Source organism: Bidens hawaiensis, unplaced genomic scaffold (genome assembly GCF_021521415.1).
Source record: "Bidens hawaiensis isolate Kalapana, Puna unplaced genomic scaffold, B.hawaiensis_p1.1 tig00030549_1, whole genome shotgun sequence".
NCBI lineage: Eukaryota > Viridiplantae > Streptophyta > Magnoliopsida > Asterales > Asteraceae > Bidens > Bidens hawaiensis.
Window position 1 is genome coordinate 104,280 of NW_027495104.1, and position 17,602 is coordinate 121,881.

Below are 17,602 nucleotides of genomic sequence, written 5' to 3' on the forward strand. Positions count from 1 at the left end.
AAAGTCAACTCTCCATACTGGAGTTAATAATCGCAGCTTTCCGGAAATCAATGGCGGCGTGTCGGGTTGATGATCGGATGGACGAATCGAAACCTAAGTTCCGTCAAATGGAAATTGGTTGGCCGACAGACGTCCAACATTTGACTCACGTTACATTCGACCGGTTTCATGGGTTCCTAGGACTTCCGGTTGAGTTCCAGGTTGAAATCCCGTCTCGTGTTCCCAGTGCAAGGTATATATGTATGTAATTTTATTTATTTGGGGGTTTTTAGTTAGAAATTAATGATATTATTATTTGTTTATGTATTTTTGTTATTAATATACACGCAGGCAGCCACGTCAACGTTTTTTAACACGTAGGATGGACACGTCAGCTAAAACATAACGGAGTTAGTACTCGGTTAGTCATGGACTGGTGGCAGACACATGTGTGAAAGTTGGGACCGTTGGCAGTTAAAGTGATAGTTGGGACCAGCGCCGGCAAAAATGAAATACTTGGGACCAATAAAAACCAATAGTCCTTTTATTAAAACCTATAGTCTAAAAGGCACAAAGGGCTTATTAAAATAGATAGATGCAGATTTAGAAGTAGGATCAGATGGTTGAGGGTGAATATGTTAGAAACAAAAAGAAAAGAAAAATAAATGAGCGGTTCGCTGCGAACGTAGAATAAAATAAAAATGAAGGCTCCACCCCATTTGTTTCTTAAACTATAAACATTTATTCTAAAATCTAAAAACTTTTATTGTAGAACCATAGGAACCGTTTGTATAATAAGATTAAATAAAAACATGTTTATTAAACTGAAAGGAAAACGTGTGTTGGCTGGCATCTCTAGGCAATATGATGCTCCAAGATATCAGCATATGACACTATGTAAGATCTATGTTTCTTATGACATTTTAAGCAAAAACCATCAACGTTGCTTGTTATGTACATATTAAGGTGCTTATCGTTAATAATCTTGGAAAATCACCCTATGAAATGTTTAAAAAGAAAACCTTTTATAGGATTTTTCAAATCTTTTGGGTGTTTTATACTTAACACCAAGAAACATCTCTCAAAATTTGCTCCAAAATAATATGAGTGATTTTTTGGATACTCTATACAATCAAAGACCTATAAGGTTTTCAACAAATGAACAAAAGTGATGGTAGACTCATTGGATGTTTATGTTTACTGAGACTTCATCAGCACCGTTTTAAGTCTAGTCCTTCACCATTATTTGAGCTCGATCCTTGCCTTTTCTTATTCAACATGTTTAAAAGGTTGATGTAGCTCCTTACAAATTTATTTAATGATTGTAGGGTTCAAATTTTTTATGGGGAGATTTTTGGGTTCAAAAATTTTAAAGAAACTGCCAAAGAAGTCTTAGAAATTTGAGATATTTAGAGGGCGAGACCAGTATAGGGGATGACCGGCCAATATGGTTAACATAAAATTGAACATATTAGTGTTATGACCTCAACATTACAAAATTGAAACCAGATCTTCCAGACTAAAATGTAACCTGAGCCAAACCACATAACCATTTTATGTGATCAACTCCAATTCATTTTATGAAATTTACTAGCTCAAAACGAGTCTAAATAAGCCTGTGCCACCTATCACTTGCTGCAAAAACCGTCATTGTCACAACCGCCGAAAATAGCCTCCACTGAAACTATTTATAACGTTAACAAAATTGTAGATAACACGATTGTAACGGTGAGAGGAAGACAATTACAATAGCATATAGCCTCAGGCAACAGATTCAATGGGCAATAATAAAGATAGAAACCACTGTTAAGGTCATGTTAGAATTCACTCACCAATTGCATACATATATACATTATTATAACAAATGACTATTGGTAGCTCAAAATGTGGTTTCTCCTAGTCAATATGGATGACCTAATGTTGAAGAGGACATCGATTGGTCCAGGTGCTCGAATAAATGTTTACATAATATACAATATACAGTTTATGCAGTTTCCTATTATAAGCTCAATAAAAGTCAACTTTTCAGTATCCCTGCAAATCATGGTTATGTGACCAACACCTGCAAATATTCAGCGTCATAAGTTAGTTTATGAAGTCAAAAATGACCATGTTGGACTTTTAACGCAAAGCATGGTACCTTGCAAATTCAGATAAATACATCTTTTCTTGTTTTAAATACAAAATCCAACGTGTTGTAACGATTTTGGAAATAAAAAGACAGGAATGGGGCTCATAGATATTTAAATTTTGGTTCATAGTCTAATTTCAAAAAGTTATATCAAAAGGAACCCATAATAATATTAATCGTTTCTTACCATGATAACAATTAACAAGCTGGTCATGTCAACTGGTTCTTGTCCGTGTAATAGACTTTTAAGCTGGTGGAAGTGAACGGCGACATGTAGGGCACTCCATCTTTATATCCATCCATCTTTGTAAACAACCCGAGTGGAAAAAATGATCACACGGAGTAACCTATAAACAGCATTCAGTTAGATTCAAATAACATACCATCATTATCTAGTTAATAGAAGTATTTAGAAAGTGTAGTATAATATAAAATACTCCCTCCGTTATTTGTTATAAGCATTCACTTATAAGTGTCCACATTTCCTTTTTTATTTGTCCCATTACAAGTGTCCACTTTCAAAATTAGCCAATTTCTAAATTTGCCCTTAAACACACACAACTAACATTAATAAACAATATTGATGGACCCACTTTTCAAGGGCATTATTGTTATTTGGTAAGAGAAAAAAGTAATCATTCAATCCACCTTAAACTTTGTGTTTTTCAAACATGGACACTTATAATGGGACGGAGGAGTATTTAACAACTATTTTCTCGACCTAATGATGAAAGTAACTAAATAACTAGAACTTTGAATCAAATACCATGCAATCATCAGGACGTTGAGTGAGATCAATTGCAGTCATGCAAATGACACAATCAGGAATGTTATTTGAATCGTGATCAACCCTTCTAAAATAACAGTATTTCTCAGGCAAAATCTGCAACAGGAATGAAATGTGAGTCAAAGAAACTAAAGTAAAATCATGCTTGTCACAGGTAAAATGTGTGGATAAAAACTAGGGGTATTTTTGTATATAATCTTCATTGAATGGAGTCGGGTTCAACCACAAGCACATTTTCTGTCCGAACCTTTATTCTTTTATCAACAACATTTAATATGATTCAGAAAACAAATTTTTAAATCCAAATCTTAAAAAATAAAACAATGTATGGATTAAAAATAAGAGTGTGGATGGGTGAGAATATAGAGGAAAAAAATTATATTTATATTTTGCACATATAAAGATCATAAAACTTTTTGTATTAGGTACTTTTTTATCCTTCTAAAGAGTTGTTCAACGATGTAATTTATTAATGAACATACTTTTTTTTTTCAAAATTATATATGTTATAAATAAGAGTTGATCCTTTTTTGAATAAATAATCCACATCGCTTATTTTATTATTCCATGTCATCTATGTAAACTTGTGACCTACAAAAGATACCAAATTTCACAGCATTAGAACACAAATGAAAGTTGGGTGATTTATCCTTTACATAAAAAAGTTTGATTGCCATTAGTAAAACATCTGGGGAAACTTTGTTATTATTTGATGATATTTTCCGTTCACATAATTACAAAGGTATATTTAAATCCAAATCTATAAAACAAAATGAGTTATGGTATAAAAAGAAGAAACCTGGCGAGGAATAAAACAACGGGATCCAAGATAGTGTTGTAAAATGAGAACCGCGGCTTGAAAAGCAACAAGAAGACCCAAAGTAACACACCACTTGTAATCGGGTTGGATTCGCATGAAGTTATGAGGACACCCGAACACATACAAAGGAATTGCAAGGCGAGTCAGGGACATCCCTACTATATAATGCGGATGCAACGGTTTTCTTAAATCGCCAATAATGTTACTCACTATTTGTGGAACCCAAAACAAATGAAAAATTACAAGTATACCCCTCAAATATCTGTGGAATTCATACATCACCAGAATACCACCTAAAAGGATCCCATCTGCCAAATAAATACACATTTTTTTAATACATTACAGATCATGCGACACAACCAACAAATGTCATGTGGAAAATGAACAATGAGACTAGCCATTTTAAAAAGCAGGGTACCAAAAATTAAACTTTCATACGTTTTACAAATGTAGTAGTTTAGTATTTAATGAAACCCAGATGTTTTACTAGAGTGAACCTTAACCCCTCCACCTCCACCCCCAATTTGATGCGATCTTATGCATGATGTGGCGTTTTATGTAGTTGACCAGTATCTGAACAAATTGCAATGGGTCTTAGTTTTTCAAACCTGACCATCAGTTGAACAATGGGTTTTGTATTTAAACAAATTAGGCCAACAATTGAACAAGTCTGGTCAGAGATGATGAGAATATCTTATATTTTTTTAGTATTTTTTTAGTGTCTAAAAGTAATCAAGTTAAAATATCCATAAATATTTTTTTAGTATTTTCTTAATGAAGAATGCCGCATATGTTTTTGGGATCAAAACGCATTCAATCGCCACACGCTTTATAGGGGGGCACAAAAAAAGACAAGTGTTAAAGAGTTACTTAACACCTAGCTTGTATAAAACTATCTTATATAAAACTGACGATGAAAATGGACAAATAGCTAAATTTGATTAGAAAACAAGAAATTGGCATATAAGTCAATTCAAATGGTGTTTGTCACGAACTTTAAAAAAGGGGGAAATGATTGTTAAGAGAAGTACTTACAGAACCGACTGTAAAGAAGTGACAGTTCACGTCTCATTGCTTCCCAACCCTCTCCATTAGTTATAGACCGATTGGCTTTCCAAATAGCAAGAAGATACCTCATCTCAAATATTGAGAACACCACAAACTTAAAAAATGCAGCAGTAGCAAAAGCATTAAACAGTGATTCTGCAAACCAAACAGCTACATTTAATATGTGTTTGCAGAAGACAAAACATATTGACTAAAGTATTAACACAAGGACATCGAATAGTCAAATGAAGCAAAAACATACCGACTAAAATCCCTGCAGTCAAATGTAAAAGACAAAGATATGCATCCATGATAGCCTGTTGTCCAATCATCAGAATTGATACTTTCGCAGCCCCCTTGCATTTAAAATATATACATTAATAATAATATTAGAACCATAGTCACAGGAAACGTAGAATCACCCGCGATCTTCGTTCCGGATCGCACGTACCGGAAACGGGTACAAAATCGTACCGATCGCCGATGGTGTGCGATCCGGATCGGTGAAATTGAAAGTTCCCAATTGCTGCACGAATCGTTCTACTTTAATCCGATTCGCGTTCCCGGTGAACGATATCGGCGTTTGGGATCGTTAAAAATTGCGTTCCGGTACAGTTCCGGAGGTGGCTTCGCTTTTTCCGACGATGTTTTCAATTTTCCGGTGGTGGCTTTAAATATTTACGATGAGTTGCTTTTAATATGCATCGGTAAAATAAATAGTTTATTAATACACATCGTAATTGGTGAAGGAAACTTAAATCGGAAGCCAAATAGATTAGAAAACTAATATTTTAAAGCATACTCAATGACTCATACTTATTATTATGTCTTTTATCATGTCTTCTATATAAATTTAAACTGAGTGTTAAGTGTTATTCAATATAATATTAATTATTTATTTAATATATACATACATATCATATATATCTATATATATTATGTATATTATTATTAATTAATTATATATATGTAGTGTTATTCAGATACGCTGTACCAGATTATATGGTACACCGTACGGCGTACCAAATTGGCGTTCCGAATGAACCTATCCTCCCTCGTACCGAATTTTAGAAATGCACGAACCGCGTACCAGTTCCCGTACCACGTACCGGAACGTACCGTGATCCATGTGACTATGATTAGAACTTAACTATCTGCAGGAATACAAGTAGAAGTTACGAAAATCTTACAGATTGTGTATTACTATGCTCCATTTGCCTAATTAACAGAAGAACCTGCAGAAAAGAAATCTGATACACCGAATAGTTTAAGGAACAACAATAAAGCAGCAGTCGATGATTTTTATATAACATAAGTACGCCTCAACCGATTTAGGATACAAAGGTAACCATTAAGGTGTAATTGACTGCTTTGTTGTAATAAACTTCTATGTTAACAGATGTAGCATTCATTAGCATGGGTGAGAAGCAATCTCCATAATCATCAGCTGATGGGCTCTCCATTAACCCTTCCATATAATAACGATCATGCTCTACATCTAACACAAATGATTTCAACATTACTAGCAAAGTATGTTATTGTAAATATAAGAAAAGTATAGTTTTATTGGAGAATTAATTAATACCATTTTGAGTAGATGGTACACGAGAAATTTGAGCAGAGATTTCAACATTGCAGTGTTTGTCGATGTCACTAATTGGGGTTGCAACAACAAACTCAAAACTTTGTTGGGAAATAAAATTAATAAAGAACAAAGTGTGGGTTAAGGAGGAAAACGTACATTTTGTGTTCTTTCTGATTTTATCTTGTGAGGACTCCTGGAAGACTTGTGATGAGAAAACTCCAAGCTGGAATTGTGTAAAGAAAGTGAGCAATAAACAAAAATCATTTGTATGATGATATTGTGATCATAAATAAGATATAAAGATTACCAGGTGGTATGGATTGGATAATATATAATCCTCTTCTTGACCAGACTCTCCGTCTCTGCTGCTGCAATACAATATACATCTTTAAATATGTTTCATTTCATCAACATACTTTTAATGCATAATCAACATCTTTCATATAAAGCAACAGGATGAAAGTAAAACAAAGGAAAGAGAAAACAAATTGTTTGAGGTTGTGATGCTGCTGACATAGTTGCTAAGAGTAACTTTCTTCTATATACATAAAAAAAAATAGATAAATCAATCTTTCATGAAAGTATAAGTTGGCTTAATAGATTGCCCTTTGACTCAACTATGAACTGCTAGAATATATTAGTGTTATACACATCTACATGAAAAGGGAACGTTAGGGTTCCTAGGATGTTCATCCACATATCTAACGGTCTGTATACGCTAAGATCGGGCACTTACGCAAGAGTTCAAGGCACATCGTTCACCAACTCACGTGTAGAATAGACTGCACACAAAGAGAGGAATTCTTTATAGTTGTCACTCTTTCTAGACTTAATCCCGAGTGTCTACTAGACATACTGTGAGAGAGACCTTCATACGATTACTAAATATGACTAGAACCAATGTTCTAACCCAGCTCCTGCATTTGTGGTTGGTAACGGTAGAGGGAAATCAGGGAAGAACAATACACAATTATACCGCGACAGGTGCCCAATAGATTATTAGAAGAGGGCATGGGATACAAGAACACTAATACTTGAATAAATCTCATCCATTGATTGCAATTGGTTATACAGTAAGATTACACGACCTTCATCACCTCTATAAAAATTCATCTCTTTCAAAGTTAAAGAACTTAGCATCAAGCATGTCATCTTTGTCTTCTTTTGATGCGTGTTGTCAACTAAGAAAACACACCCTTGTTTTTCCTCTAAGAGAGCTGACTGTCCTTAATTCTTTTTTTCTACCACAATGATATTTGATATCCTAGTCGAACGAGTCATACTTTGGGCTTTCAATACTAGCAGCAAGTCATGTCTATTATCGATGTACTTGGAATCTTGGATTTTTTAGATAAAACGTTTTAAATTATCCAAAATATTTAGAAAATGCTAAAACAAAACCCAATTTGGCACGACTATTATTACCTTAAAATGTGACAATGCACATGGAACTTCTGTACATTCTTTGTACCCTTAAACTTAACAAAATAGAGTTGTTCACATAAAAAAAATAGAAAAAAATCAGAATCTAGTTGAAACTACTTGCAAACGTTTTAAAGTTTTAATTGATTTCAACACTTACATTGTTCCTACTACATAATATTCGATGAACTACATGGCATCCTCAAGTATTACAGTATCACATCATTCCATGGTTCTATTCAATTTCAAACCCCTTATCAGTTATCATCTCTTGCTTCATCCTCTTGGGTATGCCCTCCTCAGCGCACAAACAAACATGTGTGTGTATAACTTTTATATTCAAAACATGCACACATTATATTTCGTTTATGGTGTGTTGCGTCCTCTTTCTACTATTAGTTTTCTTCCAACATAATATATATAACTTAAGGTACAACTAATTATGATAAACGAAAAAAGTGTGTTAAAAATTTGCTAAACTTCAAACGTAACATAAGCATATGGATTGAGGTAAGGACAAATTTGGTTTTGGGGGGAAGAAGCAGGAATATGGGAGTAGTCGTTGCTGCTATAACTAGACAAATGCTTTCATGCTTCAGAAATCATACATTTTTAGTTAGGCATTAAATACGCTAATATGTTGCCATGTAACTGTTATCAGTTATATATGTTAAATTTCCTGAAAACAGAGAAGATATGGTACCTGTTGACTACCAATCGAAGTTGTCTGAACGGCCATATATATACTCCTTCTACTCTAATTTGTACACGACCAACTTCAGGTTCATTATCAAACACGTCATGGAAAATCATTACACCCTGTCATGTCAGGAACAAAAGTTCTATTACAAATCCAGAATTCCTTATAATAAAAAGGAGAAAAATAAAACATCATTTGTAGCCTTTAGTGTGAAAGAAATATTTGAAGCTATCAATCTTGATACATAACAATATGATCATAATACCTGAACATAATGTACACCATTTATCTTAGTTGGCCTAGTGATCAATTCCAAAACAGAACTCCCACTTGATTTCCTAAAATCTGGAAACCTACTAGACGTATTAGAAGACTGGAGAAACCTCCAAGCCCCTGATGGATAGCATAAAAAAGAAAAATAGTCAGTTACATAAACCCTAGTTAATATATCTTGATGTTCATGTAATAAAGTGAAAATAAGCATTTGATACACGTGTTATTAGAGCTAATTCTAACTTACAAACCTCTGTATGTCCCAGTTATATTCCATGCAGAGAATGGGCCCACATCGTTATCATCTTTCCTTGCAACAAGCCACTGAAAAAACCAGAGAGGGTTAAATTACATTTTACTCCATCTAGGTATTTCAATACCAAGAACAATTGTGATTATGATTCTTTCTAGCAAACAGAACATAAGAGTCACCGATATCACGGATTGGAGTACTTTGATTTTTGTTGCAAACAAACCATTGATCTTGTTACTATCCTTTACAAGAATGGACAGTGCCAAGTGGAATGGCATGTTTAGCATTTACACAGAATATTCCTTTAGTTATTTTATCACATAGCAGACTACAAAGTACAAAGATTAACACTGACAGTACCGATCTTGTGTTTCAGATTGCAAACATCCATGAAACACGTATAATATTGTTGCAATTAAGGTTGTAATATTATGCTGGTATCTGTATATTAATGCATATGGAAACTTTCAAGTAACAAGTAACTTCTTTATACAATTAGGTGAACATGCTGATTTCTATAGTAGCATGACAAGCTATGGTGTTCACTTTACTTTTGGACTACTTTTTAGTATACAATTGAGATATTTGTATGTTAATTAACAAGGCAGAAAATGTCATTTTGGTATATAATATTCAAAGATACCTAAAAACTAAATATACAAGACATTTTCTACCTTGTCAATTAACAAAAAAAAAAAAAAAATCAATTGTCTAGCAAAAAAAACAGTCCAAAAGTAAAGTGAACATCATAGTTTGTCATTCTATCATAGAAATTCACATGATATTACAAAACAAATTGTATAAAGACGGTGTTTATTACCAGACAGCTCCCACATCCTTCAATATATAGATATGAACATAGTATTTAAAGCCTAAATTGCAACAATCTCATGCATGTTTCGTGGATGTTTGCAATCCAAAACAAAAGATCGATACTGGTGGTGTTGCAAAGGTTGCCTCTTGCCTGTGTCTGCTTAACAGTAAGCAATAAGATAACAAAAGGTGTATATAGTTATATACACTTTAATAACATAAAAGATGAATGTAACACACAAGTTACGTCAATCGTTCATTCGTTTCTAGAGTCTGCATAAACACGTGTCGTTTCAGGAATAAAAAAAGGTATCAAACTGAATTCAGTAAAACCAACTTCTCTTTAATTCTAATTTAGTCATCATAAACAGTTATAAACAACATTTACCTGTTACAAACCCTAATAACAATAAAAACACAACATGAAACAAGCTTAAAAGAGTAAGTGTAAACCCTAACCTCATCGCCCCAAGCTCGCTCTCTCAAAGGCCTTAATCCATTAGCCGCCCGTAAAACCGACAACACGCAACACAACAGCCCTAACAAAACCCTAACTTCCTTCACCTTCAACTCCATAAACCCTAACTTATCCGATCACACAATTACACGGAGCCAAATCACAATCGGCGAGTAGATTCGAACAGCAAACACATAGATTATAAGTATAACAATAACAATTATAATATTAGTGAAGGAATGAAGGAAGTATGAAAGCGAGTGTTGCTTGAAATGAAGTCAACAGCAGCCGATAGATAAGAGAAAATGAGAGGTTAACAACCGATTAAGGCGGTCAGGTTGTTGCAACAAGAATCAATTCACAAGTCAATTAGTTTAGCTACAGAAAATAATAATATTAACTGATTTGATTTGAGTGAGTAGTAGTTGTGGTGATGATCGTTGGTGGTGTTCTTGTTTCTTTTGGTTTGTTTAATATTATTATTATTATTATTATTATTATTATTCGGAGAGAGTAAAAGACGGGGCGTGATGACTGTGACCGGGACTACCGAGGTGGGGAGGTAAGACTTTGGATGTTATTAGAAAACTAGTAGCAATCAAATTAGCGGAAACTCATTCGGTATTCGGTATCCATTTGTTAGTTACGATTGCTTTGGTACTTATTATACACGTTATAGCAATCGTAAATAAAAACTCGAAAAATAAAGTCATGTTGACCAAAAGGTTATTTAATTACATGTGTTTGCTATGTTGGTGTGACGACTCCTTTTTACACATGAAAGCATAATAAGGAAAATTTTACAATGTCATTTAAAATAATCATATGATATTTAATTATATAAACGTAAAAAGCATGTCTAAATATATTTTTACAGTTTTTTAATAATTAGTAAAGTAAATATTAAAATGTAAAGATCAAGAAATGTAAACCAAAAAGGAGAAAAGCTTAGGGCAAAAAACAAGAGGTTGGAGATGAAGGGACCACGAGGAGGGGTGAATAGTTGGATTCAAACCTGCAACCCGTGGTTTCATATGTAACGAGCCAACCCACTCCACCAACACAAGGAGTGAATGGTTGGATTTAAATGTATTTATGCTCTACTTATTAACAGTGTAATAGAGTAAAAAAAAAGAGTGGCATGTGACCTCTTGTCTTTATCGAATGTTTCTCCTTCAAACCACGCAACACTTAATAATCCATGGCCATTTATAGGAGTAGAATGAAACCTAATACTACGTCAATAAAAAGTTAGCAATTGTTCTAAAGAAATAAATTTCATTCAAGTTTCACTTATCTTTGGAAAACTACGGGCGTGAATCTCTGAAAAACCACGAATCTAACAAGAAATTTATGGGCCTAGGTTTAGCATAGACAATTTCGGATCAATTTAAAGTGAGCCCAAAAATACGTTTAGCCAAACCATTATGTTTATGTCAACCAATGGGGGTTCACGAATTAATTTGTTTATATGTTTTATTTTTCTAATATAATTTTATGTAAAACTTAAGCTATATGAGTATTTTTAATGATAACTTGGTATTGAGGAAAACCCCAAAAATAAGTATTTTTTATAACTTAAACTATATGTGTATTATTTTTGTCATAAAATTAAAAAGTTTGTAAATATATTGACGTAGTTTAAACATAATTGTTTCCAAAAGAAAATAAAAGAATAGGTCAACTAAGAATTTTCAAGACGAATACAAAAAAAATCAGGTTAAATGGGTCTTATTCGTGTTAATATATGAATACCAAGGCCGGCTATGAGGCAGGGCCGGGTGATAGACCGACCCTGGCCCGACACACCGAGGCCTGATTTTATTTTAAATTATAAATATTTTTTGAAAAAATTATATGTATTCTTAATGTTTAAATCTAATTTCTCAACTAATTCAAGATCCAATTTTTTTGCCTTCGGTTCATAACTTTTTCACGATTCTTGGAGACGCCCCTGGTGAATACACGTGTCGTGTTCATTCATGTGACGATTTTGAAATACGTGTAAAAACTTTATAGTTGCTAACTTGTTTAACATGTCAAATATTAAACACGATAGATTCTCTAGCCCTAAATGAAAATCACTCTCTGTTGTAGCTACATGATTAAACTTGATTAAGTTTAGTCCGGAAAATAGAGTTTATGTAAGTACCGAATGGGGTCACATCTTTTAACAAATTTTTTTATTTGAATTCAATAACTTCATTATTTAAATCCTTACAAATTTTTATTTTTCTAAATAATTTCACTAACCAAACTTATTCCTTAATACTAAGTTATCTATCGAAACTTGGAAAGTAGAGAAAATGGGTTGCGTGGTGACTGGTGAGTGCATGAATAGACCATAACTATTCCTCTTGGTATCTACCACAGCAAACAGCGCTCTCGGCAAGGCACATAGGGCATAAACAAGTCGAGTGTCGCAAAATATATTAGAAAACTAAGTTATTACATAATAATAAAAATACACATAAAGCTTAAGTTATACGTGAACATTAAAATACTTATATAGCTTAAGTTATCAAATAAAAACACTCCTATATATAGCTTAAGTTATTACATAAAAAATATGTTAGAAAAATAAACACACAAATAGGTTAATCCATGAACCCCATCAGGTTGACATAAGCACAAAATGTTCAGCCAAATGTCTTTTTGGACTCACCATAAACTAATCCGAACTTGACTATAACTCAGACTCGTAAAATTCTTGTTCGAATCATGATTTTTCAGAAATTCACGCTCGTAATTTCCCTACCGTAAGTGACACTTGAATGAAATTTATTTATTTAAAGCAACTGTTAACTTTTGTTGATGTAATATTATATTTCATTCTACTTGTATAAATGGTCATGTCTTTTGAGTGGTATTGTAGCAATGTATATAATAATAATTTATAAAAAGTGAAGTCTAACGTGAATGATTTACATACTCTAGTCTAGTGGGTTATTACTTATTATTAAGTTAATAATATAATTTTAAAATGTTACATTATTTATTTAATAGACTATAATAAATACTCATTCAACGAGGTGGTGTCATATTAATATAGATTGCCATGATTTACCGTCGACATATATTATCCTCTGACTGCGTCTTAACTAACATACATTCTAGACAAGAGTGATGCTATCAAACTATCACCCCATTTGACTCGGCAAAATGACTTTCTATGCATACATACATGCATATATATAATATATAATATATACATACTTGGCCAAGTTAAAAGCGCGTTCAACTAATGAACTAACAAGCAGAAAATTCATTGGTTTGATCTGATGGGTGGAATTTGCTGTAAGCCTTCTGCAAATCATGATGATAACAGGTTGAAGTCCACACGGCGTGTTACGGATGATTATTATTATGATAATTATAATAATAAGAAGAAGAAGAAAGAGGTTATTGAGGTGATTCCAAAAGCTGTTCAAGGTCAGCTGGTTGTTGCAGGCTGGCCTTCTTGGCTTGCTGCTGTAGCCGGTGAAGCGATTCGTGGATGGTTACCTAGACGACCCGATACTTTTGAGAAGTTAGATATGGTATGTTTGTTCATAAATATGTCATTAGTTCGGTTAACCAGTTTAACTAGATAGCAGGTTTCTAAGATCTTATAATAAAAAGTTAGTACGCGCGTGTTTATTTTTGCTTGCAATGATATGATCATTCTAGGTAAGTTAATTCAATTGATTGCATGAACCAGTGGTTGACTTTGACCTTTTCAACAATTGGAGTTGGGTTGACTTTGACCTTTTAAACCATTGAACCTGGCTATGATTCATGTTCTTGCAGATTGGGCAAGGAACATACAGTAGTGTCTACAAGGCTCGTGATCTGACTAATAATAAAATCGTTGCTTTAAAAAGAGTGCGGTTTGATAATATGGACCCCGAGAGTGTCGAATTTATGGTGAGGGAAATCCTTATTTTACGAAGGCTTGATCATCCAAATATTATTAAGCTGGAAGGATTGGTCATGTCACGTACTTCATGTAGTTTGTATCTCGTTTTCGATTACATGGAACATGATCTTACCGGACTTGCATCACTACCAGGGGTCACATTCACAGAGTCTCAGGTAGTATCATTATCTCTATGTTTGGTATGTTCATACTTGCTATATCTGATTTGATTTTGGAAATGATGGATGGATATTTGTAGGTTAAATGCTACATGAAGCAGCTGCTAAGTGGACTTGACCACTGTCATAGTCGTGGCGTCCTGCACCGTGACATAAAAGGGTCTAATCTTTTGATTAATAATAACGGTGTTTTGAAAATTGCGGACTTTGGGTTGGCAAATATGTTTGATAATAGCGGAAATGTGTCATTAACAAACCGTGTTGTGACACTTTGGTATCGACCGCCTGAACTTCTACTTGGATCAACAAATTATGGAGTTGCTGTGGATCTATGGAGCACTGGATGCATTCTTGGAGAACTTTATGCTGGCAATCCTATCATGCCAGGTCGAACCGAGGTACCTTTCACTGTATTCTTATCGAACCCACCCGCTTTGTGTTTATATATACAAATATGAGTAATACCTAGTGACTTAGTAACAATTTAAACAATTACTTACTCTAATTCATAAGAAACCTTTTTGTAATTTGTGTTAATTTAATTGTATCTGTGTATATATCTCTCATTCCCAATTAAGAAACTTGGGGTTTATATATAGCTCGAGATTAGAATAAACGGATGGGAATAATTGGAGAATGGGCCGTTAGAACTTAGAACTAATAAAATAAAATTGTTGGAAATGATAAGACTAGATAAAAAGGTTCAAAACGGAAATTAATTTCAGTTTCAAAAGTTAATAGTTATATGGAAAATTAAAAAAACAAAATACTTAATTTTAAATTTAACACTCTTTATATCAGAAATTAAAATAACTTCTTTAGAAACACTAACAATTAACAGGTCAACCCACTATGTAACGAGTCATGTTCGGGTTGACTCATTTTTTAAACAAGTCATGTTCGTGTCGACATGTTTAAGCAAATGAGTTGTGTCAGCCGACCCAAAACTTGTTTTCTTTCGTGTTTGTCAGAAATTTTCGCCCCTAATAAAGACTACCTTGTTTAAGAGGTTATGATAGATACAAGTTTCATATTAGTCAAAAGTAAAAATTATATTCTGTTTTTGTATTTTTGAACTTGTAACTTGACCTATGACATCTATCTTGTAGGTTGAACAATTGCATAAAATATTCAAGCTTTGTGGTTCGCCGTCTGATGATTATTGGAAAAAGTCAAATTTACGGAACGTGGCAGTGTTCAAACCCACCCAACCTTATAGAAACCGCATAGCAGAAACGTTTAAAGATGTTCCTTCTGGTGCTATCAGGCTTATGGAATCCTTACTTGCAATAGAGCCTTCACAAAGAGGAACTGCATCGTCTGCTCTTGAGAGCGAGGTATCAATTTATTCCATTCTTTTCGTCTTTATGAGAATGTGAGAATGACAGCATTATGAAATCAGATGACATAAAATGACAACATATTTTAATCTTCTTTCAGTTTTTTACAACTAAACCATGCGCATGTGATCCTTCGAGTTTGCCGAAGTATCCTCCCAGTAAAGAGATAGATGCAAAACATAGGGAGGAAGAAGCTAGAAGGTATGTGCATATTTGTTGATAATGTTTTCCATTGTTGTTTTGGTTTGACCATTGGAACGGAATGTCGTTTGGTTGACTTTCAAAGTCAAAGTATGAACTATAAGCTTGCAATGTTTTACTAACTAAGTAGTTGCTGTAGACAAAGAGCGGAAGGAGGTAAGGGCCAAAAGATTGTCATCGAAAGCCGAGGACGAAGAGAGTCTCGGGTAGTTCCAGCTCCCGATGCTAATGCTGAGCTAGTTGCATCAATGCAGGTAATTCCCTTCCCTCTCACACAAGTTTTGAGTTTTGCGTAAATCAATCATTTTCCTTAAGAACTTGTCGTTGGATTATAGTTTTTCTTAATCATATTTGACTCACTGATTAGTCATTAACGCACATTATTCATTTCACCACCGACCCATTATTTTGTAGTAAACAGAAATTCCATGATTGTGATAATGTTATTAACACTTAAGAATCCAATACAGAGAAGACACGATAAAGCAAATTCGAAGGGGAGAAATGTTGCCCCTTATATTGAACAACCAAGATTATTACATTATTCAAATGAAGTGAGTAATAACGATTTGAAAGCCCGAGAATTCTTTTCGGGGCCATTGGTTGCAGCAGAGAAGAAATATGATGATGAAGAATGTAATAACAAAGACCAAACGGGAAGAAGAAGACATACGAGTAGGAGGAGGAGGAGGAAACATGATCTTTCCCGGAGTAATAATACTACTAAACAATCATATATGGTGAGTAACATTCATGTTCCAACTTGATGTTTGGTTTTTGTTTGGTTTTTTAGTTGATTTTTACTTTTTTTCAGGATCATGGTTACATGGGCAAAAACAAGATTCATTTCTCGGGTCTACTGGGTGCATCAAATGTCCGTGATCATCATATCCAAGAAGCTGCAAGAAGAGCGCGCCTTGACCAGGCCATGCTAGCTAAACTTCAGTCCGAACCAACAACAAACCATGCAGACATGTCTAGTCGCCGGGCCACGTAAAACCATGCATCATATAACATTGTACATAGTAATCATATACAGTAATTCTTTTTAGTTTTGGAATTTGTGTGGGAATATAGGATATTATAGATCTTTAAGCATAATATGGGTTTTCGTCATAATCGTGTGTTTGGTTTGCATGAATTCAATGGAATTGGAATCTGAATTCCAACTCTCAAATTGTTTGGTTCACAAAATTCGTTGTAATTGGAATCTTAATTCAGTTGTTGATTTGTTTGGTTATCAAAGGAACGGGAATTGTAAACAAAATGTCAAAATCCTTTAAATTCTTTTAATAAGGCACAGTTGTTTTACAAAATTCATAGGAATTCAAATAAATTGGAATTTAAATCCCGGTACTTAATTAGGTGACCACTTGATCGAGAAGACATTTTAAAGAATACGGTGAAGGTACCTGATACTTAATTTGGTGGTGGTTATATAGACAGGATATTGTACTCCAATGGTGAAAAAGTTTACGCATGTCATGGTGATATGTTTAATTAATAGAAATAATTATATGAAATAATTCATTTCATCTTTTTTTCTTTTAATATGTAAACATAATTTCGTATCATATGTACCAGCAATAACTACATATATCTAAACAGCATCACAAATCCACTTATCATGGGAATCTTTCTGCTTATTCTTGTTTGCGTGAAATGAAATTCATCACATATATACCAACTTAATATTGAAATTGTGTTTAAAGGTGTA

General features: G+C 33.7%; 2 protein-coding genes across 2 annotated transcripts; one reads left to right on the forward strand and one right to left on the reverse strand.

The window, feature by feature from the left end:
• Positions 1 to 1,580: 1,580 nt before the first annotated feature.
• LOC143580699 (transmembrane E3 ubiquitin-protein ligase FLY2-like) lies at positions 1,581 to 10,847 on the reverse strand. The gene is made up of 14 exons (XM_077063655.1): positions 10,270 to 10,847; positions 8,996 to 9,068; positions 8,737 to 8,864; positions 8,475 to 8,590; positions 6,657 to 6,717; positions 6,350 to 6,572; positions 6,105 to 6,262; positions 5,955 to 6,014; positions 5,027 to 5,120; positions 4,753 to 4,920; positions 3,697 to 4,025; positions 2,877 to 2,993; positions 2,298 to 2,457; positions 1,581 to 2,041 (listed from the first exon to the last, which is right to left on the reverse strand). Exons 1-13 carry the CDS (start codon positions 10,384 to 10,386, stop codon positions 2,356 to 2,358), a joined length of 1,746 nt encoding a protein of 581 aa, XP_076919770.1. The 5' UTR covers positions 10,387 to 10,847; the 3' UTR covers positions 1,581 to 2,041; positions 2,298 to 2,355.
• Positions 10,848 to 13,524: 2,677 nt separating this feature from the next.
• LOC143580700 (putative serine/threonine-protein kinase At1g09600) lies at positions 13,525 to 15,866 on the forward strand. Its single transcript, XM_077063656.1, has 4 exons — positions 13,525 to 13,806; positions 14,057 to 14,341; positions 14,425 to 14,742; positions 15,454 to 15,866. The coding sequence occupies exons 1-4, from the start codon at positions 13,549 to 13,551 to the stop codon at positions 15,721 to 15,723; spliced, it is 1,131 nt and encodes a 376-aa protein (XP_076919771.1). The 5' UTR covers positions 13,525 to 13,548; the 3' UTR covers positions 15,724 to 15,866.
• The last annotated feature ends 1,736 nt before the right edge of the window (positions 15,867 to 17,602 follow it).